At 56.2% G+C, this 26,320-nt stretch overlaps 1 protein-coding gene across 1 annotated transcript; it reads right to left on the bottom strand.

The window, feature by feature from the left end:
• Positions 1–8,013: 8,013 nt before the first annotated feature.
• Positions 8,014–26,068, bottom strand: CNTN2 (contactin 2). Its single transcript, XM_069459532.1, has 22 exons — positions 25,999–26,068; positions 21,745–21,889; positions 21,460–21,635; positions 21,156–21,251; positions 20,581–20,790; positions 20,231–20,330; positions 18,847–19,022; positions 18,293–18,429; positions 17,728–17,857; positions 16,301–16,451; positions 16,051–16,178; positions 15,535–15,710; positions 14,905–15,025; positions 14,288–14,446; positions 13,671–13,820; positions 11,934–12,004; positions 11,420–11,654; positions 10,938–11,050; positions 9,668–9,854; positions 9,203–9,315; positions 8,563–8,731; positions 8,014–8,123 (listed from the first exon to the last, which is right to left on the bottom strand). Exons 1-22 carry the CDS (start codon positions 26,066–26,068, stop codon positions 8,014–8,016), a joined length of 3,123 nt encoding a protein of 1,040 aa, XP_069315633.1.
• Positions 26,069–26,320: the final 252 nt, after the last annotated feature.

The following is a 26,320-nucleotide window of genomic DNA, read 5'->3' on the forward strand; positions in this document are numbered from 1 at the left end:
GTGTTAAATTGCATTTCCTGGTAGGTTTCCCTGGTCATTCAGACAGTCCCCTGGCTTGCCCCCTACTCCCTCCCTTTTAGCCCTTTCAGTGCCCTGAAGCTTGTGTTTCTGGAAAGGTCAATTCTATTGGTTTCTTACGGCAGCCAAGGCCCCCAAGGGAGGACTAGGACGTCATTCCTCAGTAGGAAATCCACTCTCAGGCTGAGATAATTGGCTCATGGAGCCATCAGGGAAAAGGCTCTTGGCCACCAGCTGAGCTGATTCTACTGAGAAAATTATAGCATTTCTTCCTTTCACTTTTCTCTACCTACAGGAGGAGGTAGCAGAAACCAAAGACTAGTAGTTCTCTTCTCTAGATGCGTGTCAGAGTCACCGATGACTTTCTGAAAAACAAAAAGATTCCCCAACCCTGAAGATGCTGATTCAGTTTAAATGATGACTACAGGAGCTCTGTTATTTCCTTTACCTTTGACTTTTAAAATAAATTTCAAAGTCATAGAAAAGTTGAAAGAAATGTTTAGTGACCACCCATAGACCTTTTACCGAGATTCACCAGGTAGTGCTTGTCACAATTGTCTTTCTAAATATATATTGATTTGCTAAATCCTCTAAAAGCTAGTCACAGACATTGTGATTCTTTGCTCCCAAATCGTGTGTGCGTCTCCTAATAATGACATGCTCTGTAACCACAATATCTCTATCATGCTTAAGAAAATTAACAATTCCCTAACTGACATATAGTTTATACAAATTGAACATCCCAAATATGAAAATTCGAAATCTGTAATGCTCCAAAGTTTGAAACTTTTTGGTGCTGACACAGGGCCCAAAGGAAGTGCCCATTGGAGCATCTCAGATTCTGGACCGTTTCGACTTGGGATGCTCAGCCCATAAGTATAGTGCGAATGTTCCAAAATTCGAAAAAACCTAAAATCTGAAACATTCCGGTTAAGAGATACTTAACCTGTATTCTGTTTTGCCCACTTTCCAAGATCTTTTGTCATTTTAATTTAATTTGTGACCCAGGACCAAATAAAGATTTCATGTGTTGCATTTCTCGTAAGTCTCTTATTTTACAACAGATCCCCTGCGTTTTGTTCTTCATGACACTGACTTCATGGAACAGTCAAGCTAATCCAGTAGTGTGGGACAGTGTCCTGCTATTTGGATTTGTCATTTCCTCATGGTTAGAGTCATGAGGAATGAATCTTAAGCATTTTGACAAGAGTCCTTCACGGATCTGTACTTACTGCATCACAGCAGGATCGGAATGTGAGGTTGACTCGCTATTGGTGATGATAAGCCTGGTTATTTGGTTAAGGTGGTGACTGCTAGATCTCTCCAAAGAGGTGTGTGTATGTGTGTGTCTGTGTGTTTTGCCCCTTTGTAATTTATAATCTTTAATATTTTGCAGTTACCTGGTTTTCTAAAAACTGTTCACAAATGTTTTGGCATCCATTGATGATCCTTGCTTTATTCACTGATACATGTTGGGGATTGAAAATGGTAATTCTCTCTTTTTTTTTTTTGAGATAGTCTCGCTCTGTCACCCAGACTGGAGTACAGTGGCATGATCATAGCTCACTGCAGCCTCAAACTTCTGGACTCGAGTGATACTTCTATCTCAGCCTTCCGGGTAGCTGGGACTACAGGTGCGCACTACCATGCAAAAAATGTTTAAAATTTTTTGTAGAGACTGGGTCTCACCATGTTACCCAGGCTGGTCTCGAACTCCTGGCTTCAAGCAATCCTCCTGTCTTGGCCTCCCAAAGTGCTGGGGTTACAGGTGTGAGCCACTGCCAGCCCAAAATGATAATTCTTTTAAGTTCGTTGTTTTTAGATTTATTAGCCTACATTTTTCTGTAAAGAAAAGCTTATTCTTTTTACCCTCTTTTTATTTTTGAGGTTGCAGTGGATTCCCTTTTTATTCAATAAATTATATATAATCCATTACTCTGGTCATTTTCTTAATGTTCAGATTGTCCCCAAGCTTGGCCAGTAAAACCAGATCTTTCAGCCTTTTGCCACAGTCCCATTTGACTTGGAGCATTTTCTTGCTTTCTAGCACAGCACGCTATCTCCGGTGCACATTTGGACTTTCTTTGCCCCGAGGAACCTCGTTCCTTTTAGTGTGGGGAACAGTGTTTAGAAACCCAGGTGCGTGGTGTGGATGTGCTCATTGCTACTGCGGAGTCATCACTCCTACGCCCTTTCCGTGTCCTAGATATGTATTATATAAATCATGAGTTCAGAGCATCTTTGGTTTTTAAAAGTTTTATGGGTGGTTCTGATCTGTGGCAAAGGCCCATGCATAGGGAGTCATTTTTACTATTGCTCTTGAAAAGATCATAAGTTTTACACACACCCCTACCCAGAGGGGATGGATTTCAGGAGACCTGGGTTCTGGCCCCCTGGTCCTGTCGTCAACTATGTGATGGAGCAAGCTGACCGACACTTTGCAGGCCTCACCTGTGAAACAGGTGATTGTGAGGATCCAGTGAGATCCTGAGGGTTAAACTGCTTTGTAAACTGAAGTACTGGAGTTCAGGAATGTTACTGCTGCATTTTAGTTCAGTACGGGACAATTTGCTGAAGCATTCAGGAGACAGCTATACTTTAAGCAAGCTGTCTTAACCTAGGAGCAGCAGCCGTTAAAGGAGTATCTTACTTTGTATGTGATAGACTGAATATTACATTGCTGAGGAAGGAGGAGGGGTGGGAAGTACTGTTTCCTGTTTTACAGATGGAGAGACTGGGACCCAGAAAGCACCGAATACCTTTTCCAGGATTCGGTTGCAAGCCAGTAGTCAAGTATGAGATGGACTATTGCGCGGCTCTAGGGTTATAACTCGCTGCGTGTTGCTGGGCTCTTGAATGTGAAGGCATTGAGCAGGGAAGAGAACAAAAGACCCTCAGATATGTTAGTCAAGACAAAAACCCAATTCAGTTCGTTGAGTTCTGTGCATGTAATCTGCCCATGGAGAGTCAGGGTGATGCTGACTGGACTGGCATTTGGGTTCTAGAGTGGCCGGTGTTTCCACATCGCCTCTGGGTGCAAAGTGGAAGAGAAGACCCTGCTGCGGTCTCATACCAGTGTTTGTGCGGGCCCCTTCCGGGGGCTCGCTCAGCCTGCGTTTCTCATGCCAAACAGGCCCTGGGCAGATAGCTAAGCACTGAGTACTGGGGCCTTCAATCACCTTCATCTCCCTCCTCCCTGAGAAAAGCTGAGGACACAGTTGGCGGGAGCCCCACCTGCTTTGAATGAAAGACTCAAACCCAGGGCTACGCGTTTCTCTGCACACTTGTCATCTGTTGTGGAAGTTTAATAACTGGTGGTTGCATGTGTGAGAATGTTGTAGCTGGAAACTGACTAGAAATTCAACACTTCTGGCTGCTGTGAGCAGAGTAGAGGCAGCAAAGCAGTGACCCCCATTCTCACCAGCTGGGGGGTCACTAAGATCACTACAGGGAGCAGACTTCCCTTTAGGACCATTGAGTCAACACCCCAAACGTCTTAAAAAATCGGGGAGCCTTGAAGCAGTACCGTCACACAAGCATTGTTTACTGCCACCGTGTTAGGTAAAGCCAGTCCAGTCTAGCACAGTGCATGCTTGTGCTCTGCCCAGGCCTGCCTTAAAATCTCTTGGCCTCATTTTTTTCCCCTCCCAGGAGTGAATGAAGCAATATGGATTATATGTTGTAACTTAGAGTTGACTGTGTGAAATGTGAAAGTATTGGACAAAACCTTCTGGAGTTACAGAACAGGACAAGGAGGTAGGTATTCTTTAGCCTGACGATAAAAACGCCCACAGCTGGTGCCAGCTGCCTCAACAGGTTGAGAAACCATCTTTATTTAAGAACTGCCCGCTACCAGAGTCAATAAATAGCTACCATTACAAGAAGTACAAGGGAGAAACAACAGGCCAGTGGGAGTGGTTCCATTTTAACAAACACTGGTCAAGTCAAGTCAGTGGTCCGCTGAAGCCGGAGCCGGTGCCGAGCCGCGAGCCTCTCTAAGCTGTGCAGGCCTGGATGGGTGGGCAAGTTGAGGGGCCTTGGGCCAAGGCAGTATGTGTCCATCTGAGGGCACTAGGAGCTGTCGGCCCCTAAGCTTGCTTGGGGCTCTGAGCTATCTGACCCGTTTTGTTTCTCTCCAGTTTTCCTTTACTGTCCTGCCTCCCCAAAGCCTATGACCATATATACACGTCCACGGGGCATGCTTCAGCTACCGGGTGCCTGTTTCCGTGGATCTCTTTGAAGGCCCTTAGAAAGCTAGCCATCGAATCCCTCTCTCGCCATTCCAGGAGCCTCTCTGGCAACGCCCTTCATCCCCAGGATGAAGCCCAGGTTAGGTCTGACCTAGAGAGCACCGCGGTGTGCCCGTGAGCACAGGTGTGAGGACACTGCCATCTCCCCGACACAGGAGCCCAGTTGGCAGTCCCATTCTGACCAGGAAGAGGAAGGATTCCTCTGTAGCTGGGGAAGAGATTAAGGGAGTAAAACATCCTTAGCTATTTTGGGCTCTTGCCCAGAGTACGGCTGGATGGTGCTTGGGGCTGCCAAGAGGCAGCACACGCTGGGAAAAGCACTTCCCCTCGATGGCTTCCTCTAAGGTGCAGGGACTGCAGCAGGTGGCATCTCCAGGACTCTTCCTGGGCTCAACACTTTCTGATTCTAAGAATCTCAGCCCTGGAAGGACACTTGGAGCCTCTCCCACCCCTCCAGTCACAGCTTCGCCTATCCTAGACCCCACACCAGCAATCAAAATTCCTCAAAGTTCCCTAAAAAAACCCTCTTCCTTATTCCAGGGCATCATCGCATACGTTTTTTTCTGATGTCTAATCTCAGTCTCTCCTGTTGTTACTTTATCAAAAGAAAAAGACACCCCCCCCCCCAGCCCCCATGGCCTTGCCACTCCCTGGCACCATCTGTGTTATTTGCTGCCCTGAATGAAAGTAGATAATCTGACCTTGCTGGGTCCTGAGACTCGTTTGGAGAGAGCTGCCCTACCCCCGAGGGCGGGGTATGCATGGGGACTGGTGACGCCACACAGACCATGCCACGGCCAGGAGCACAGGGCTCCCTCCATAGGCTGAGCCCACATGTATGCAGAATGGAGGGCACTTATCTCCCTGGGCCCCGGGAGGTGTTTGCAGGCCATCTCTGTCCCTAGTCTTCAAGCATTTACTGGCCACTAAGCTGTGGGACAGAGTACTCCGTGTGACTGTCCCCCCTTCCTCCTGCTTGGGCTTGGTGTGCGAGAGAGGAGAGAATCCAGAACTGAGTCAAGCCCTCAGTGAGAGTGAGCCACGCTTTCAACACCCCCAGCCCGTGCAAGCAGAGAAGACACAAGTGAGAGGACCTTGAGCAGGAGGGGACTCTGAGAAGACATCTAGTCTAGTCTCCAAGCAGGCGCATAACAAACCACCCCGGCAAGAGGCTGTTGCATTTTACTCACCTGCATGTCCTCACGTCACCCACTGTCCCAGTAAACCTTAGTTAGTACTCTACCTGAAACCTCAGACTGCAGGAACGTCTCTGTTTTCGTATAGTCCTCTGGTCCCCAAATTCTGCCTGCTCAGTGGTTAGGTTTTCCTGGTTAAAAACCCTTCCTGCGTCTCCCAGCAGGGCTGCCTTCGCTTCCGAATGGACCTCATTAGAATTAAGGGACTTAGTTAGAAGTATCTTTTGCCTCAAGCAAGCTTAGGGGTTGCAGCCTCCAGCTTCATGGTTAGGTCCTGTGCCAAACCAGCTCATCCCCCCAGCCCAGCAGTTAGACCCCTGTCCCCCGCCGCAGCCTGAGGCAGTGAGGAAAGAGTCAGATAAGCCTTGGAAGGAGGCTCAGCGTCCCCCTTCTGAAAGAGAGCCAGGCACGGGCCAAATCACAGCCAGCGGGGGACCAGGAAGGGTGCTAGGCCCCGTTTGGGGTCCCTGTAATGCGACAATGGTCGCATACCTGCGCCCCTAGCACCCTTGCGTGTGGGGGTGGGAACAGGTTAGGAGGATTTGATTGGGCAGCTCCAGGGAAGCTGTCCTGGGGGTGGAAGAGGTTTAGTGGGGACAGGGAGAAGGCATGTGAACATACATTTTTAGAAAATTATAGCAGGTAAACATCAACATAAACCTGCCCAGGAAAATAGAGCAGGACTTAAAAGTTTAAAAAACCATAACAAAATAGAGCTCTAACTGTAAACTACAGAAAACAGGCTCAGGGAGCTTCCGGGGACATTGTCCTTCAAGATGCCTGTCCCGCTGCTCCCTGTGAAGGGCCACCTGTCAGAGCACGGGCTTTGGGGTTTCCTGGTTGTACTGCCACTGTTGCCTAGATTTCGGGAATCTGCCCGGCCTTTGGCTGCTTTTCGTGGAGCAAGGGTGAGGGGCACGGGCTTCAAGCCAGCACTGCATTTGGAGGTTGCAGCAGAAGCTAGGCTCAGAAGGAAGGCAAAGGACTGGATGTCTCCTGGAATCTGCCCGTGCCTTGGGCTGGGACGCAGCCACGCCAATCCCTGTGATCACCAACCTGAACCCCTTGAGTCAGAATTTTCATACCCCACTGGCCTTAACCATCTTCTTAATCAGGCCGAAGCCACTCAGCACTGGCTCCTTCCTCTGGGTAGACAAAGAGCCTTGAGCAGGAAGGTGGAAGACCTGAGTTCTTATCCCAGGCCATCACTTACAGGCTGTGTGACCTCGGGAAGTCCCTGACCCTCTCTGGACCTCCAGTTCCTCATCTATAAAGTGAGGGACTTGGACAAGTTGAGCTCAAAGGCCTCTTCCAGCTCTGACTTTCTGTGACTGGTCATATACCCAGAGCTCAAAATAGGATGTCCTATTTATTAGCCTCATTTTCTTCTGGGGAATTGCAAAAGAGCAGTCCAAGGCAGTCTGGGAGTGGGTCTTGCCAGGTGGTCAAGGATATTCCTGGGAGCAGGCAGGGCCACAGTGATCCTTTGCCCTTCTCAGAAGCCGTCCGATTCCAGGACAGAGAGCCTATGCCGCGTTGCTCTCCCAGGTGCGGGGTCAGAGCTGGGAGAGCGGAATCCCGGCCTGCAGGCGGGAGGCAGCCGCGGGTCTGCGGGCAGAGCTGGAGGAAGAGGCGGGTGCACGACCGGCTGTCTCTGGCCCAAACCTGGATGGACTTTGCAGGATGGGTCTTGGTGGGGCGGGGGACCTCCCCAAGACAAGCCCTTTAGTCACCCAGCCACCTTAAGTGGCTCTGTCACTCTGGGGGTGACAGGGTCGGGTTGGCAGTGTTGGCTGAGAGGTTAACGTCACCTGGATTGTGACTGCTTCAGACCAAGGCTGGGGCCCCTTTCCACCCAGGTGTCCTGGCCTCTCAACCCTTTTTAGCTCCCACCCCTAGCAGCCTGGAGTGTCATTCCCCAAAGCTGAAGGGGCTCAAGCTCAGGACGCTGGTCCTCAGCCGCCTGGGCAGACAGGGGTCCCTAGGGAGTCATCGAGGACAATGTCAGGGTCCAGCAGTGCCGCGCCTCAGGAGGAGAAAGTCGGAGAGTTCTTGGTCCCAGGGTTTGCCGCTCTCCTTAGACGGAAGGATGCTGACGTTTACGCCTGTTCCACTTCCTCAGCCCGTCCGTGCCTGCTGCTCCCGCCGGGCCTCGGCCCCTGCTCTCAAGCGCAGAGCCCACACGCGGTCCCAGAGTGCCACCTTTGCTGAGTTGAAGGTACGTGTTTAAAACCCCCTTCTTCCCGTAGGCCTGTTCCTTCCATCCAGGCACCGTAGAGGGCCCAGGCACAGGGTTTAGTAGCATCATGGACGTGACCGCCTGGTGCCTCTTCATTTAAAGAAAAAAATCCTCGCATGGGTTCTAACCTGTGGCAGAATATAAAATATCCTGCCTCCTACAAAAAGAGCACTGTTTAAAGTAGGTGTTTAAACCCAGCCACTCTTGGGCACAGTGTTGGGCCACCTCGGCAGCGGGAAGGGGCCGGAGCCAGCTGGCTGTGTCCCTTGGAGCTGGTGGCCAGCTGTGGCGCAGGGGGAGGGTGCCAGGATCAGAGCTCCAGGGACCCTATGAGGACCAGCATGGCCACGGAGTGGGAGAGGATGGTGCCGGGGTGTGGCGCCGGGCGGACGGCCGAGTTCTCCACCATCATGCTTGTGCCTGAAACCAGTGGGCAGGAATGAGGGGCCTGAGTCAGCGGGGCCTGGGACCAGCCCGGCCCCACCCTCGGGACAGGATCCAGACCTTTCCTAAGGAGACTTGCAGGGGCCGGCTGCAGGCCTGGGCGTGTGGACGGCTGGGTGGTATTAGCCCTACTCCCCGGCGTTTTTAAGGACCTTTGTTTTGCTGTTTGCTCTCAGCCTCCCCCGTACCCCATGCAAGGAGCACACTCACCTCCCCGGCCCTCAGGGGTGTTGTGGGGGGTGGGTAGAAGGGAGGTGGCACGGGCAATTCTAGCACTACTTTGCATTTGGTTCCTGTCTGCCTTCCTTCTGCCTTCCCCGTGGGGTCTGGTTGGAGTTGGTTGTGCGGGAACGATCCCTTCACCGCGCATCTGGGTGGACCCTGATGGGGGGGTCAGGGTGGGGAGGGGCAGCACCTCCATTTCTCACGATGTGGACTTCTGCCGGGATCCCGTCCCCTCCAGGCCCCGTGGTCCGAATCTGTACCAGGGCATGGCCAATGTCTTCGGGGACTGGGATTTCTATCCAGTTCTTGCTGGTGAGGTGGAGCGTGGGCGTCGGGTGCAAGTCGTCCTGGTACAGCATCTGCGGGAAGGGGGTTCCGGGTGGAGTTTCTTACACCAGGGCTGATCCTTGTGTCTTCCCAGCTCTAGACACTGGGAGGAGCCCCTAGAGTTCTGAGTCCTTGAGGTCCCACCTCCTCACCCCTCCTTGTGTCTCCCATTAACCAAGCTCCTTTCTGGTGGGAGGAAAGCTCGCAAGCAGCTAAAATGTTTTTGCCGACTTCTTAGGCTGGAAGGACCCCTAGACTCCACCCAGTCCATCACTGCCCCTGTAAACCCTGCCTTGCCGCAATGGTGCCATCTGACTGTTTTGATAGTTTCCACTACAAGTTACCCAGAGAATCATTCGTGTGCTTCCTGCCTCTCAGTCACAAACCCTTTGCTTAGGTCTCACTCAGATCCCTCTTGCTATAAACCACAGCTCCCTGTGTTCAGTGGAGACAGAGGCGCTCGCTGTTCCTCACCAGGCCTAGGATGGTTGGTCCTTCCTCACCTTATACCCAGTGACTGCAGACTCATTTCGGAGAGGGACCACAGGGTCCCACTTAATGCTAAGACTGGAGCTCGAGAAAGTCCAGGAGATGTTGCCAGGAGGTCGTCGTGGAGCTGCCAGGGAGGGAGAGTCAGGGGGATGTCCAAACGTTTCCCTGCCCCCTGCACCCCCTAGCCTTCAGCCAGCCCCCTTCTGGATGTCTGCCTATAGCAGTTGTGCCCAGAACATTCTGTCACCACTGCCTAAGAAACAAAGCCCATAAAAATGCAAAGGCAGGAGAAGAGAGAGGAACTTCAGAGGCCACGAATTCCACCCCCTTATGTCCATGAGGCTCGCTGCCTAGTTTCTGTCCAGCCTAGGGCTTGTGGGCTACGGCATCTGTCTTATCACTGGGGAAAGAGCGATCCTAGAGGCACCCACCCTCCAGCACATAACCCCACCCCCAGCCCAGGCAGACAGACTCACGGGGCTTCATGGTCGTGGCATTGGCGGAAGGGCTGGCAGGCCCAGTGCCGGCACGGTTGTAGGCCCGCACGGTCACATGGTACTTGGTGTTGGGGTGCAGGCCAGTGACTCGGGCACTGGTGTCCAGCCCTGCTGTCCTCACTCGGTCAGCGGCTGCTTCTTTGTCCCCAGCTCTCCAGTAGCGGATCTGAAGGGGGCAGGGTCCCCAAGGGTCAGCGGTCAAGCACAGGATCTCAGGGCTACCCTGGACCCCACATTCTGTTCCTCTTCTCACCCTGGTCCTCGTGACTCAGTCTTGAGTCTCGGAACCCGGACACTAGATCATGAGCACCCAAAGAGCACCCAGAGAGCCACATTGGTGTGAGTCCCTGCTGTCTCTCAGTGCCCAGGAAGGTGGGCTGAGATGCAGGCCACATGAGGGAGCCAGTGGGGACAGGCTCAACCTAGGCCTGCAGGAAGCCACCCTCACCTCATTCACTTAGGAACTACCACGGGGATTCTGCTAAGACATACGAAATACACATTTGTTCTTGCAAAGGAGCACCCTGGCCCCCAGCAAGCAGACAATGGCTGCCCAATAAATACAGAGCCATTGTAACGGCAATCATGACATTATTATAAGACCTGCTAAATACTCTTCCAAATCAAGGACAAAGTTTGGAATTGCCTCCTCCCTGTGGCTTGCCTAAGCTGTCGCGCTCAAATCCAGAGCTGACTCTACTGGGATGAATTTGCACTGTCACTGGCTGGCCAGCCTGGCGATGCTCCCTAAGGCAATGCCATTTCTCGATTTTTCGGCTTTCTGTCCCTCTCGCTCCCTCTCGCCTTCCATCTACTCCGCAGGTGCCCCGGTGTGGAGTCATCAGTGGGCCCAGACTTCCCCAGGGACAAGACGATCGCCCGTACGTGGAGGGGCTCATGCTGTCCTCTGTGCAGCCCCAGGAGGCCAGGCTGTTCTGGGGGCAGAGCCCCAGCTGGAATGGGCTTTGGCACAAGGGGCAGGCCGTGCCCCTTCCCAGACCCCCGCCTCCCCTGGCCTTCCAGCTCCAGCCAGGCATTTCCTACAAGGCCGTCCCCAGGTCCGTCTTCCCCAGTGGGTGTCAGCGTGGCTCTTAGCGAGGTTTGCATCCACAGTGCTGCGTAGACTGGTGCTCAGTTTGCCGTGTCAGTGACAGGTGATTGCAGAGGAATGACTAGTGGGCTGAGTTGCCCCCACCTGGCCTTGAAGCCCCAGCACCCCTTCCTCTCCCAGGCCCAGGTGGGTGCTCACCTCATACCCCATGAGGATACCATTCATGTCCTGCTGCATGGGCTCCCAGGTCACGTTCATCTCTGAGGCTGAGATCCCCTTGGCCCAGACCTTGGTGGGGGCCACCCTGGGTTCTGGGGACCAATACAGAATAGGTTTCGACTCCAAGGGCCTCCCTATATGCTACAGAGAAGCCCACAACTGGGGCTGCCTTTGCTTAGGATTTGCGGGAAGAGCCCAGGGCCCAGGTCCAAGGCCAGGTGGGAGTCCCCAGAGCATGCCTCGGGGCCCACTTCTCCATCCAGAGAGCCTCCCTCCTCCTTCCCCCGGCCAAGAGGAGACAGGTAGCAAGGGCCAGAGTGCGGTGGGCGGCTGGGAACTCAGGTGTCCTCTCCACCTCCTGCTGTGGAATCGAGCTGGGGACTGAGCAGTGTTCTCCCACCCTGCACTCCTAGGGACAGGTGGCTGGGGTGGGGGTGAGGGTGGCCCAGAGGGCAGCCCACCTTCCTCAGCCGAGTACACGAGTGCAGTGAGGCTCTCAGGCCCATCCCCGCGGCGGTTGTAGCTGCGGATCTTGACCTCAAAGGGCGTGTAGGGCCGGACGCTGTCGTTGCTGTAGACGAAGTACTGGGCGTCGGCGCCGGGCACGCGGGCGGTCTGCCAGCCAGTGCTGCCCTGCCTGCGGAAGGACAGCAGGTAGCCGAAGCCGTCTCCGTTCTGGTACTCCCGTGACATGGGCTGGGGGGCAAGAACGTGGCATGGGCGAGGGCCGTGGTGCGTTTCCCTGCCCGTCCTCTGGCCCCACCCAGCCTTCAGCACGAGGGGTGGCCCCGGGACGCCTGTGCCTGCGGCGGTTTTATGCGCAGTGGATTCAGGGGAGGGGCTGCGGGTGCAGGGGTGGGGAGAAGTTGTCTGCGTTGGAGGCAGAGCTGTGCAGTGCTCCTTTCCGCACGCTGCACAGGCGGGAGATGAGTCCGGAAGGGAGGAGGAGGAGGGCGTCTGTCCCTGCCAGCTTACCGTCCAGTTCACGATGAGCTCTCCCGGGGCTCCACCTCCTCCGCTGAGTCCTGAGGGCGCCACTGAGGGGGCTGTCGGGCACCAAGGGACACAGATGTGACTTGTTAATGGGCACAAGGGAACAGAAGCCCTGAGCCTGTGCCTGTGGAGCATGCTAGGACGGGGCACCCCTTCAAGGGGGCCCTGGTTTTGTCCTCCAGCAGTCCCTCCGGGCGTGGGCTCTGGAGTCAGGCAGGCCCGAGATCAATCCCTTCTCTGCCACTTGCTAGCTGTGTTCCCCGGGGCAAGTTACTTAACGTTTCTGAGCCTCTGATTCTCCTCTCCACGAGGATAATCATGTGTCTCTCCAAGGCGGTAATGAGAATGGAATTAGACAGTGGCTAGCCTATCGTAGATGTCCTCCTCACCCCTGTCAGCTTAAACTAAATCGCAGAGAATAAGTCGTTTACTTGAAATTAAGGGGAATAAATAACCCAGAACTGCAGTTAATGCAAAACAAAACAAAACAGTTCCAGGGTGTTTTATTACTATTTTTCTTTTTGTGGCACAATTTAATTTCCTAACTGTCTCTAGTATTAAACAAGGCTGATACTACAAGAATCTATTTCATCAGCTCATGCTGGCAGGGAGTAACTTGGCTGAGGGTCAAAATATTTCTGCAGAGAATCCAGCAAATTGGAGACTTTTCACTTGGTTCTGATGACAGTATCTTAGGGCCTTGTAACTTGCAAGGGGCACCTAAACACATTGCCCATCTGATCCTGTGCGGTGGGCATTATTATTGCCCTTTTCAGGGTGGAAAGACTAAGGCCCAGAGAGGTTAATCGACTTGCGTAAGGTCACACAGCTATTACGTGGCATAGCTAAAATTTGAACTCAGCTCTTCTGATGCTAAAGCCCATCACCTTTCCTTTGCGTCACCGCTGTCTTTGTGGGTCACCATCTCCTGGGATACGAGAATAAAGGAGTCCCCTCCCTGCCCCACATTTGACTCTCCAAGAACTTTGGGATCAACAAAGAAAGGGCTCCCCCTGAAATTTCTTTCTCAGGGGAGGTACCACCAAAAAAAAAAAACATGTTGAGTGATTCCAGAAAGAGCCTAGAGAGCCAACCTGAGGCACGTAGGAGAACATGTTTAAGGGAGACAAGACTTCCAGTGTGGCGGGTCTGGACAGGTGCTGGAGGGGAGGCAGGGTCCTGTGGGCAGATTATTAATTTCTCCTGCTCCCAACGAAGCCATCCAAAGAACAGCTTGGAGACACTGGCTGCTTCCCTGCCCCTGCCCAGAACACACACATGTGAATACACAGACACACACACACACACACACACACGCATCTTCCACATCAACTGATCTCTGCGGCTCATGCCCTTCCAGGAGGACATCTGCCCACCACCCCGTGGTCCTGGGTTCAGGTCCACGCTCTGTCAGCGTGACCTTTCCCTTCTGCAAACTTTGGTTTTTCCACTTTTTAAAATTAAACTTAAAAGAGTCATAGAATCACATGCAGTTGTAAGGCTGCCCGGTTTTTAAATGAGGAGTTTGGACTAGATAGTTCACCCATGCAGTGGCCCTGGTGCCCACACGGTGTTCTTTCCAATGTGTTTCGGCAGAGAGTCTGAAGCTGGCAAGAAGGGTTGGAACTCTGTGTAATTGCTGCTGGTCTGGGGGTCCCTGTAAAGGGGGCCAGGGTCTCTGCCCTGACAACAGTTCTCTGGGACACCCAGGTCTCTGACCTGCATCCTTGGTCCGGATTTTGCTGGAGGGCCCACTGGGCTCGCCGGTGCCCAGGATGTTGCTGGCCGAGACCCGGAACTCATAGTCCATCCAGGGCGTAAGGCCCAGCACCTGGGCGGTCTCGGCGTTGCCCTCGATGTTCGCGGGATCTGCAGGGCACCAGGAGTCTGTTTCAGCGTGTGTTCATTCACCCGGAGGTGGGGGGCAGGCACGGGCCTGAACACCCAGCCCTCGTGCGGTACCTGCTATACATTAAGCACTCACACCTCCTTCAGAAATGACTGAAAATGAGCAGACCTCCGTGTCTTGGTGCCTTTGCTCATGCTGTGTGTACCTGCACCCCACAGATATTTCACTGCTCCAGTAACAGTCCTACCAACTCTGCAAGGGCACACTGAGTGCCGCCTCCTCTAACTCTCTCCTCCTCGCCTACTCGCTGTGTGACTGTCTCCCTGCCTGCCTGGCTGCTCCCCGCTGGCCGAGGGCAAAGCTTGTCCCTCTTTGCAGCTCCAGGCTCAGCCCTGGCCCTCCAACCCCTGACGCCCAGTCCCCGACCCTCCCCACCTCCCATACCCGCCGGGCCCATCAGCGCTGACACGCAGGGCCTCACACTTACTGGTCCGAACCTGCTTCCACTTCCCTGCAGGTGGAGTGCGAGCTTGCAGGGTGTACTTGGCAATCGGGCTGTGGTTGTCAAAGCCACGGCTCCAGCTGAGCTGGACGGTGGTGTCGCTGATGTCCCTCACCACCACGCCTCCTGGGGGACCTGGCGGACCTGCACCAGGAGGTCAGAGCACAGTGGGTCAGCCAGGCTCGGGCTGGTGCAGTACCAAGTCAGGGCAGCAGAGGGCGCCACGCACACCCTGGGTTGGGGGGCGAGGCATGGCGGCAGGTGGTGGACGTGGCTGTGTGTGGGAGGCATCTGTCTCCAGGCTGGGGTTGGGAACAGAGGGCTGCATAGGTTTCCCAGCGCCAGGCTTTGAGAACCTCGGGCTCAGCAAAGTACTCTCATCTTAGCATGTGTTTAGGAGTGAAGTTTTTTAAGAGTTTGGCTTTGGAAGAAAAATATTCTACTCATTAAGGACCTGTGCAGAACCGCAGGGTATGCTCAGCTCAGCGACTGCTGGCAGGAGCCCTGCCTGTGGCTTTGAGGGAGAGTGGGGGAGACTGGGAGAGCCGGTCAGGTAGCCTCTAGGGGAGTCGGGTGGGGGCAGAGGGGGGAAATCCCAGCACCTCGGACCAGGACCGTGGCCTCCTTGGACGCGCTGTCCACCACCGTCTGGGCCATGCACGTGTACTTCCCACCGTGGCGCAGCTGAGCGTTCAGGATGGTCAGATCCCCTACAGTCTCCTTCTGCACACGGGGGACAGCAGGGGGGAGGTCAGCAGAGGTGGCCCTGGCTGGTGCAGTGGGCCATGGGACACCGGGCAGAGCTTGGGAGCTCCGCTCCGTGGCGTCCGTGTACCCGCTGCATCTCAGTTTTCCTGTTTGCTCAATGGGAGGAATCAGCTACTCTCCACTTAGTAGCACTGGGGACTAAAGGACACAGTTTGTTACAGGAGACAGTCAACGATAGTCCAAGTTAATAATGACATTCGTGCTGGGGGCAGGCCAGCAAGGACAGCAGTGGGAGTGAATCTTTCTGCGTGCCGGAGCTCCACGTTTTTCCCTAGCCCTCTCCTAAACGCATGGTTGCCGTGTGGAACCCAGGAAGGGTGGTTATTAATCCAAGGATGAGCTTGCTGTGCGTAGGCCTGAGGGAGTAGGGAAGGGTGTGGGGGGCTCGGAGGCGGAGATGGCTGAGGACATCTGTCTATCTGGAAGGAGGGAGGAGCCATGGGGACTCTGGCCTCGGGCCTCACCACGTTAGCCCTCCGGTAGTGCCCCCCAGGCTTATCGAGGTCGATGGGGAAGTCATCCAGGGTCCAGGTGAAGGTGAGATCCATGGTGGGGTCATGGGAGGCATGGCACTGGAGGGTCAGGTTGTCACCCAAGTTAATGTCGGCACTCGAGGGGGCTAGGGTGATCTTGGTTGCATCTGCCAAGAGAAACAAGGCCCCTGGGTGGATGGGGGAGGAAATGGGCCCAGGCATGGGCCGTGGGGCAGGGCGAGAGGCTCTGTCCTAAGCCCCAGGAAAGAGAAGAGGTGGTGTGACCAACACATGTCCTGACCCCTCGGCAGCCCCATGAATGTGTGGCAGGCAGGGAGGCATGACCGGACTCTAGATGGTGGCCAGGGTGTGGTCCCAGGTGACACTGAGTCCTGGGGTAGCCTCCACACCAGACTAGGAGCAATGTGGAGACACAGGAGCAGGATGGTGGGGAGGGTGGCACTCTGGGCCGCGGAGCCACCGATCTCGCCAAACCACAGGCCTCACCGCGCACAGACAGGATTCCAGTGCTGTTGGCTTTGCCCATGAAGTTCTCAGCAAAGCAGGTGTATTTGCCTTCATCTGACCGACTGATGTTTCTTATGATCAAGGTGCCATCCGGAGTTACAGTTACTCTGCAGCAAGGACAAAGCAGATCTGGCCAACCCTGGGACACACTGTAGTCACAGGAAGGGGACTGACCTCCAAGAAGGACGAGGAGGGGCAGGAACTGCCCAGGCTGGGGTACGGGTGCTACCTGCTGCTGTTGACCAAAATCTCGGTGCCTTTGCTCCAGAGCACCACGGCCTTCGGAGCCGCCCGGGGCTGACAGGGGATAACGACCTCGCCCCCGCGGGCCGCAGGGATCAGACGCCTCACAGGACTCAGCCTGAAGTCAGGGGCAAGTGCTGGCAGGAAAGGGGAGAGCCAGATAGTCACCCACGGGATCACAACAGCACCCATCACCGTTGATTAAGATGTCACCTGGCCTACCTTCCAAGGCTAACCCATGCGTGACTCCTGGCGGCACCACTTCCGGGACACATCCAGAATCCAGCCCCTTCTCCTCACCCCTACTGCCGTCCCTCTGGCCCAAGCCCAGTCTCCTGCCTGGACCACCGACAAGCCCCCAGTCGGTCTTCCTATTTCTGCGCTGCCCTCCCAGTCTCTCCACACAGCAGCTGGGAACGTCTTTTTAAAAACTCATCATGCGCCACTCACCTGGCTGATTTTTTGTCCTTTGAAGTTACAAAGTCTTTTCCTGCCTCCAGACTTTTGCACCTGCTGTAAATTTTGCCTGGAAATTCCCCAGATCTTCCCATGGTGTCCCCTTCTTAACGCTCACATCCCAAAGGTGACTTCCTCAGGGAGGTCTTCTCCTGTCACCCCATCTAACTGGCCCCTCATCCCCATCCCTCTGCTGGATTTTCTTTATACCGTATTTTTTATGGCTATATGAAATTATTTAATTATTTGGTTTTGTGTTTATTTGTCCCTCTCCCTCTACTGGACTGCAAACTACTTGAGGGCAGAGACCAGATCTTTCATGTTTATTCCCTAGGTGTTGAGTAAGTATTGGTTGAGTGAATGAATGAATAAGTCTTGGTTAAGGCCCACTACAACTTGATAAGGCAGTTATCATTATGTCCACTTTACAGATGAGGAAATTGAGGCTCAGCGAGCACTAGCTGACATTTACTGGGCACCTGTTATATGATGCGCAGACCCTCTCCCATCTGTCTCATTTGCTCCTCATGAGAGCCCAGGAGGGCAGGGCTGTGACTGCTCATGTTTTATGAATCAAGAAAGTGAGACACAGAAGCATAGTAACTTGCCTAAGCTCACATAGCTGGATGGACTGGGTTAAATGCAGATCTGATTGATTTGGTTTTCACTGACTTTTGTCACCTTTTTTTTTCACTGCAGCAAACATTTACTTTGCCTGTGCCTGACATGGACCAAGTCAGAGAGCCTGTCCTCTGGGAGCCCTCAATCTAGTCTCACCGCCTTTCTCAGATCTCTGAGTTCTCCTCCTCCGAAGCCATTGGAAAACCAAGGAAAACCGCCCGTGTGTATGTGTGTGTGTGTGTGTGTGTGTGTGTGTAGCAGTGCCTAAACTCAGAACTCCTGAAGTCCCCACCTGTGTGTCTTCGGGGAGGTCCCCTGCGTCCCTGGGCGCCTTACCTTGCACGGCCAGCTCGGCACTGGCGTAGATGGTGCCGTGCTTATTCTCAGCCACACACTGGTACATGCCCGAGTCCTCCAGGCTCAGCTTGGAGAACCGCAGGTCCCCGGCCAGCACCTCCACCCGGTTCTGTGCAGAAGAGCCCAGCGCAGGGCAGGGCAGGGGGATCAGGACCCCCAGAGGCCCAGGCAGGAGGGGCTGGCAGGGGTGGACACGGTGGAGACTCTAGGCTAATGACCCCTCAAGGACGTGGCTCATTTGTCCAGTCCCACCTCAGGGCCGCCTGACACCTCAGGGCTCAGAGGTTACCCAGGCCTGCCTGAAGCCAGAGGGGCAAGGTAACCACATCGTTTTGGCTGAGTTGTGCCTGGACCCAGGTCTCTGGGTCTCCATCAGGTTGACCATGTGACTCTGGGATGGCAAGAAGCACCTAGGACCACCCTATGGCACCCTAATTAGCTACCAGACGGGCCACCAGTGGTGGTGGGGGGAGTTTGGGGGACAAGGGGACCGGGTGAGCAGATGTCAGTGGTGGCGTGTGGGAAGGAGCCCCGCGTCTCCTACCTGGGAGGCCAGGGGCTCCCCGTTCCGCAGCCAGCGCACTGTGGGCCGGGGCTTGCCGGCGGCCGCGCAGCCCCAGCGCAGGTTGGAGCCGATGTCGGCCTCCGTGTCGGAGATCACCTTGAGCCACTCGGGTTGCGCTGTGGGGAGCAAGGGACAGAAAACGCGGGATGAGCCGGGAGGGGGCGCAGCGCACTCAGTGGAGGGAGAAGCGAGGCTGCAGTACCTGTGCCGGAAGACAGAGGGCGCCGTCAGCATCCCGGGCGGGAGGACCCGGGAGCGGGGAGGAGGAAGCAGGCACCGCAGAGTCGGCACGCTGCGGTCGTGCCAGTGGCCGCCTCAGCGACTTAAAGCCTTCCAAAGCCTTCCACGTGCTTTCCGCACCCCTGACTGAAGCCCTGAGCCGGCCACAGCACGAGCCCCCTCTCTTCCCATACCCATGCAGCCCCGGGGCAGGAAGGCCCAAGCAAGGGGCCTCCCCGGCTCCTCCCTGACTCGGGTCTGTTTCCTCAAGGACAAGGCTGAGGGTGGGGGCAGGGGCGTCCCCAGCTCTGTACCCTGCACGATGATGCGGCCCTGGACGGTGTCGCGGCCCTTGGAGTTCTCCGCCTCACACTCATAGGTGCCCTCGTCCTCGAAGCTGACGCTGGGGATCTGCAGGGTGGGCTCGGCTGTGGCCCACTGTGGGGACAAGGAGCCGTCCACTTTGCGCCACTTGATCCGGGGGACAGGGCTGGCGGGGGAGACAAAGCGGGAGAGGCGGGGCTGGGCTGGAAGTTCCTTCTGTGCCCGCAGCTCCTCCTGCCCAGACCCCCAGGCCCTCCTGAGAAGCTGGCAGGTAGGTTTGGGGAGGAGGCAAGGGGACCCTGGGCCTGGGAGGGAACAGAGGGAGCCTGTTAGCCTATCCTCACGCTCTTTCCCCAGGTGGGCTGGGAGCACAAGCTGGGAAGGGACAAGAGGCAGGGCTCCTCTACCCCTGTCCCCTCCAACAGTTATGCCACCAGTGAGGTTGGTCTTCTGTGCGTCTACCCTGAAGCTGGCTCGTCCTCCCGCTGCACTGGTCACCGTGTCTCTGGGTCTACCCTCCTCTGCAGTAGCCTGTGACTTTTCCCATCGTCCCAACAGGGCCTTGCCTCTACTTTTCAAAGGTTATGAGTAATCTGTGCACTAAAATGGACTGAGATGTCGGTAAGTCCTAAAGGCTGAATATGTCACCCTTCCACGTGCTTTTCAGATGAATTTTCTGGGAGCAATAACGTTCCACAAAGTAAAGGCCATCCCAGGTAACCTCAGGAGATGTTTGGGGGACCAGGTGTACAAATCACATTCTTTCTTTCATTCTACGAACATTTATTGAGCACCTGCTATTTGCTTCGCCCTGTTCCAGTGAATCCTGTTTCTGGGAGAGCAAGAAAGGTAAAGCTTTGTGTTGTGGCTCTTAAATAGATAACTGCTAACATTCGTAGAACCCTCACTCAACACCAGGCACTGTTCTAAGCGCTTCACATATATTAACTCATGGAATCCTCATAACAACCTTGTGAGGTGGGTACTATGGTTATCACCATTTACAAATAAAGAACGCGAGGCACAGAGAGGTTAGGTAGTCTACCCAAGGTCTCCCAGCTAGTGAGTGGCAGAGCTGGGATTTGAGCCAGGCGGGCTGGGGTGGAGTCCGCACACTGTGCTTCCTGCCTGCAGCCCTGGGTGTTACTCAAGCTGTCCCACGCATTGCAGGGAGGACCAGTGATCTGATATGCACAAGGCCTCTGGAGTGTGTGATGCCTCACCCGGAGTTAGTGCTCAGCGAGTGTGTGCTCCATACCCTGCTAGACCCTGTGAGGGTCCCCAAGATGACCAAGCACCGACCCTGCCCACCCTCAGCCGGGGGTCACCTGTGCCCTCCTCTGAGAGGCTGTGTCTCCCTCTTCCATCACTCACTTCCCAAAAGCGAAGCATTCCAGGGTGACCTGCTGGCCCGCCAGCGCATAGGTCTCTGCTGGGAACCGGGCCTTGATGCTGGGCGCGAAGAGCCGAGTATCTGGGGAGAAAGGGGTTTCGCAGGTCAAATGCAGATGACTCCAGGTCAGGTGCTCCTGCGTTAGGGATCTCTGTCTGCGGAGCTGTGTGGCGTCTCAGGAGACTCTCCCTTTGCAGCCTGGGACAAGAGTCTGAGGGGGGCCTTGCAGCAGGAGGACCGAGCTGCTCCGCACGATCTTCAAGGGAGAAGCCCTTTCCCACGCGGGCTGAGCCTTCCGCCCCTCCTCCCCGCCGCGCCGGCTGACCCTGACCTTCGGCAGCCAGGTTGAGCTGAGCGAACTTGCTGAAGACACTCTTGGTGGAGAAGTCCATGTGGCTGGTGGCCAGACAGGAGTAGTTACCCAGGTCTGAGGCATTGGTCCGGGCAATGTACAGGTTCCCTGTGGTCTGGGACACGAAGTGACGCCCATCCGTCGGGATGAAGTTGGGGAACTCGTTGAGGAGCCAGCGGTAGGACAAGCCTAGGACGGGGGTAGTTTGAGGAAACCAGGGGGTGCTGGGCTAACAGGGCAACTCTGGGTGGGAGCCCAGCATGCTGGTGGCAATGTGCCCACCCTGTCCTGAGAGCCTGCATGCTCTGCACCAGGGCTGGGGGAGACCTAGAGGGAAGACGAGACTTTGTCCCTGCCCTCCAGTCTGAGGGGGGACGCGGGGCACAGACTTAGCAAGTGACAGACCCATGAAGGAAACACAGATCATTTCAAGTTGGGGCCCCAGGGACCAGTGCCTCCAACGGTCACTCACCACCTTTTATTCCATCCTTCTGCTAAGCATCTAGAAGCCTTCCTGAGCCCTCTCTCTGACCCTGCCCAGGCTCCCAACTCACCTGGGTAGTGGGCGGGCGGGTTACAGGGCAGCATCACTCCCCAGCCTTCGTGGGTTTTCACTGGGTCTCGCTCCTCCTTGGAGAATTCCTGCAGAACTAGAAGGGGAGGCCAGGGGGCTCAGGCACTGTCCTCCTGGCGTGGGAGACCCTCCCCAACTCCTCCTCCTCGGGGAAACAGCAGCTCACTAGGGCAGGTCACGTGAGGTCAGGAAAGCCTGGCTTGGGGTGTTACCTGTCCTTTCTGGGTACATTCTCCCAGCCCTCCTTCCCCTCCCCCGAGTGTCCTGGCCCCCGTGGGTCTCACAGCCGAAGCGGAGGACGGCCTCCCTGCTGACGACAGTGCCCACTGGGTTGGAGGCCAGGCACTGGTAGACACCCGCGTCCTGTGCCTTGGTGGGGTTCATGATGACCAGGTTGCCGCCCACCAGCTGGTGACGGGAACCTGGCTCCAGCTTCATCTCGGTGCCATTCATCTTCCACCTGCAACGGGTGCAGAGAGGGGACCTCTGAGTTCTGCTGGGGGCAGGGCTGATGTGAGGAGGGACTCCACGGCTGCCCAGGGCCCCAGCATCCCCCGCAGGGGCCTCACCGGTAGGTGGCCGGAGGGCTGGCCCGGGCCCGGCACGCCAGCAGCACCTGCTCCTCTGTGGACTCCTCTGGGAACAGCAAACCAAGGGGCTGCTCTTCAAAGACAGGCCCAAAGGTCGCCAGGGCTCCCCGGGCTGAAGTCCAGGCTGCAGAGAGGGACACCAGCAGGGGCCTCAGGGCCTGGACCCTGGCTGGAGCCTGGCCGCTTGGGCCTCGCTGTCTGGCAAGACTGAGACGGTGGCAGGGCTCCACTCCCTGCAGTGCTGAGTGTGGTATCCACTGGCCACGTGGCCACTGAGCACCGAAATGCAGCTACAGTGGCTGAGGAACCATATTTTTTATTTTATATTATTTTAATGAATTTAAATAGGCTAGGCAGGTCCCATCTGGTCATGTTAGTTTAGTCAATCACCCAGCCTACACTCAGGTATTGAGTACCTCCTGTATACCTGGCACTGGGCTAGAGACTGGCTTGCAAAAATGATTCACAGTTCCTTTTCTTCAAGGAGCTTGCAGTCCGTGGAGAGGACAGAAACCAACAGTGCAAGGTGGCAAATGCCGGAGTAGTGGTTTATGTTCAAGATGCTGGGGCTCTCGGAACAGAAGGAGCTGCCACTGCCCCAGGCTCTCAGGCGAGCCTCACAGAACTGATCTGCAGGGTGTGACATGCCTAAGCAGACACCGCCCAAAAAGGTCCAGAGAGGATGTGTGTCCCTGGAGTCTAATCCCCCTTCTGGGACAGTGTGGCCCAACGAAAAGAACCCAGGCCTGGGGACGAGGCTGGGCCTCCTACCAGCTGTGTGACCTTGGGCAAGTTAGAACCCTCCTGAGCCTCGAGGTCTTCATCTGTGAAATGGAAAGAATGTGAATTCACCTCCCGGGTCTGCGTGAGGGTTCAGCCAGAACACTGGTAAGCTGGCGGGCACGGGGCACCGGGAGCAGGCTCAGCGGATGGCTGCGGGACCCCCGTGTGGGGTGGGCGGGGACTGTCAGGAGAGGGCAGGTCTTACTGTGGGCAGGCTGCTTTGGTGTCACAATACAAGAAGTGCCCAGAAGAGAAAGTGGCCCGCCCTGTCTGCAGCACAGACAGGTCTAGACCTCCCGAACTTGCCGAACACACGGGCACCACGCATGCAGATGGAGCTTTCCTGCCGGGCCCTGCCCTGGGGCAGACGCCTCTCCCTCCGTGGGTGTTGTCCTGCCTCACCAGGGAGGGGCAGGGGACACACAGGCAGAGATGGATGGTGCTTCCCAGCTGCCCTTCTGCAGGGCTGGGGCGGGCTCTGTCTGCTGACCGGTGGGGAGAGTCCACCCTGCCTCTGTGGCGTCAGGCGGGGCCAGGCCGCCCCTAATTGGCTCCTACCTCCCAACACAGCTGATTCCGGGCCCTCCTTGGTGGGACTCGCGGGGAGAGAGCCCCATTAACCAATTAGTGCCTCCTCTCCTGGCGCATGCAGCCGTCAATCCTCTTCCAGGGGTCCCCGTGCTGCAGCTGAGGCCCAGCCCCGGCCCCCTGGGGTGAGGGCAGCTGTTCAGTGGCTCTCAGAATGAGGGAGGAGGCCGGGCTCCCAGACACGGCCCACCCGGTGCAGGTGTCCCCGCTCCACTCTCCCTCTCTGCCGCCCCGGGCCTCGGAGCACCTCGCCGCCACGGCACCATCTCAGCTGGAGAGCCCGGTTTAATCCCAAGTTAATGATGGTGGTGGAGGGTGGGGACCCTGCCCCAGCTGGCGCTGCTGGGAGGGGAGGCGAAGCGGGGGCCGAGCAGGCAGCGGGCTGCTGGGAACCTCCTTGCACAATTGCAGCTTCCAGGAACTCGGCTGGGGGCGGGGTGGCCGAGTGGACCCAGGGCACACCGATGCTTTCAGACTGTCTTTCTTCATGAAGAAGCTTTCTCCTCTGCACTCGGCCATCCGCACACCCTCACACGCACCCAGATATCCACTTAGACGCCTCTGCACATCTCTCGCCTCCACAGCTCTCCAGTGCACTCACGTCACACACACTTGCAAACACTCACCCATAGACCCGTGCCTCTCTGGGCTGCTCGGATGGCCAGATGCACACATTCATACACGCATCCATTCCACGCACAAACTGCCACAGATGGCCACGTGCACTCACTTGCATATCTCCGTGCATTCACAGTGGTAAAAATAGGTGCCATCGATTGAGGACTTGCTGTTTATCAGATACCATGCTCCGTATTTCCTTCTCGTAACCCCTTTACAAGATAGGTGTGGCCATTTGCTTATTTTCCTAATGTGGATATTGAAACTTAGAAAGCTTAAATAACTCGCCCCAGTTCACACAGCAAGGAACTTGCTCAGAGGTAAGGAGCCAGAATCTCTAGGAGTGAGGTCCAGGAATCCAACTTTTTAAAAATGCCTCGTGGGTATTCTGGGGGCTGCTGGGGTTGAGAGCCGTGTGCTGCTGTCAGGCCTTCTAGACACGGTCGTCAATCCCTGGGGCTGCCCCCTGCGTAACACCTCGCTCGCACCTCCACCCTCTCAAACACCCACACCCCCAGCGCACCCTCGCACACCACACTTTCCCCACAGCTACATACACGCCGCCCACACGTGTACCTTCCACACATGTGCGCTCATGTGCGCGCGCACGCACACACACACACACACACACACACAGTCCCAGGCAAAGCCAGCCCCTCCTTGCAGTTCCGGTTCCACACCCTCTCTGGGTCTCTCCTGGTTCCCAGTCCTGTAACTCTTTGCCCCAAACCCAGGCAGCAGACACCTTGCAGAGGAGGGGACCGGAGGGGTGAGAGGGTGGAGAGTCCTCCCTGCCTGTCCATGCACGAGGCTGCCGGGACTCTGAAGCTGACCGAGGGCCGGTCAGCAGGGGAGGCCGAAGCTGAGCACCTTGCCAGGAGGGGTGGGAACACGGGATGGCATTTGCCACTCCTGTCTCTCCTGGGAGCCCCGGGAAGTGGCAGACCAGGCCTGACACCTTGGCAGTTGCCTTCCTGGGTCTCTGGGTCTGCGGACCCCGCAGGCTGCCCCTGCCCCTTGCCTCAGATAGTGCAGGTCCCACATGGGATTGTCTCTGAGGAGGGCTGCAGAGGAGCCCAGGCACCTCTCCTCTGCTCTCTCTGCAGTGGGTGTCCCCGCCCTGGCAGCTCCTCTCAGTCAGGTGGGCCTGGGATGGGAAGCTAGACCTGGGGGGCTGGGCAGCTCCCCCCACCCTCGGGGTCAGCCCTGTTTCCCAGCAGCCTCCCTGACTTGGCTGCAGGGCTGCGAGGCAGGTAGGACAAAATGAGAACGTCTGAAAGTGTGCCAGTGGGGCCCTTCCCTGGTGACAAGAGGCCTTAAAATGCACGGGCTGCAGCCTGGCAGGGGGTGTGGGGTGGGGGAGGCAGAGTCAGGTGGTTTGAACTCCAGGAGGGGTGTGGGGGGAGGGAGGTGTTTAAGGAGAAAAGAAATGCCTATTGATGGGGGCTGAGGGTCCCCAGGCCCCTGAGAGCGGCAGGCGGGCTGTGGCTGTCCGGCTCCTGCATGGCGTGCTCGCCACAGCCCAGCTGGCCTGGGCCTCTCAGCCCACCCTGCCCTCCCCGCCATTGTCTCCTTCTGCCAGCCTCCCCCCTGCCCTGTCCAAGCTGGGAGCACTGCACAGGGAGCATCTGTGCTCCCCTGCTCTGCCTGGTCTGTTCCAGCCTGTTTGCCGGGCTGCAGTGTGGCCCTAAGACCCTCCCAGAGTTTCCACCGCTGTCTCCTCATGTCAGGGAACGACAGAGCACTGTCCGGGGGAACTTCCTGCCGCGGTGGAATGTTCTATCATCTGCGATACCCCACATGGTTATCGGACGCTGGCGCCGTGGCTAGCGCCACTGAGGAAAGCACTCTTAAAACTGAGCCGAACCTGCGTCAGCGTAGTCCCACATGGCTGTCGCCTACCATACTGGACAGTCAGCCTCGGAGGCTGCGACTCAGGGCTGATAGTGTGGAGATCAGGGCTTGCATACTCTAGCTGTGTGACCCACGGCAAGCCACTCATCCTCTCTGGGCCATTCTTCCTTCCTCTATAACATGGCAAAGACGTATTCCATCTCCTCCTAACCTCAAGGGGAAGGAAGGTCCACGAATGGGGAAATTTTAACAAGGAGATGGCCTCAGATAGCTAGGTGCTACAACAAACGCAGAAGTCAGTTATTTCTGTGATCTTCACCAAAACCATAGCAATGATATAATGATGTGATCATCCCTGCTACGCTTCGGAGCCCGGATGAACCCTCTTACCTGGAGAAGAGAGGAGGGCCACAGCGGCCAGCAGCAGCACGTGGAGCTTCCTCCTGGTGGGGGTCCCCATGGCGGGTGTTCTGGGCAGAGGTGGGGATCGGAGGAGGAGCTTCGGCTCAGCCTGGGGCGCGTCCAGCTGGAGGCAGAGAAGGACCTGGGAGGCGGACGGACGGACGGAGGGCTCTGGGCGGAGGAGCGCCCCTCCAGCGCCAAGCACGCCTGAGTCGGTAATGCTTTCACCTCCGCCGAGAGCCGCCGGAATTGCACAGGCACTAATCCTCCCCGGGCCCCAGGGGAAGGGGCTTGGCTATTACCACGGAGC

The sequence above is a fragment of the Eulemur rufifrons genome, chromosome 27, assembly GCF_041146395.1.
Source record: "Eulemur rufifrons isolate Redbay chromosome 27, OSU_ERuf_1, whole genome shotgun sequence".
Taxonomy (NCBI): domain Eukaryota; kingdom Metazoa; phylum Chordata; class Mammalia; order Primates; family Lemuridae; genus Eulemur; species Eulemur rufifrons.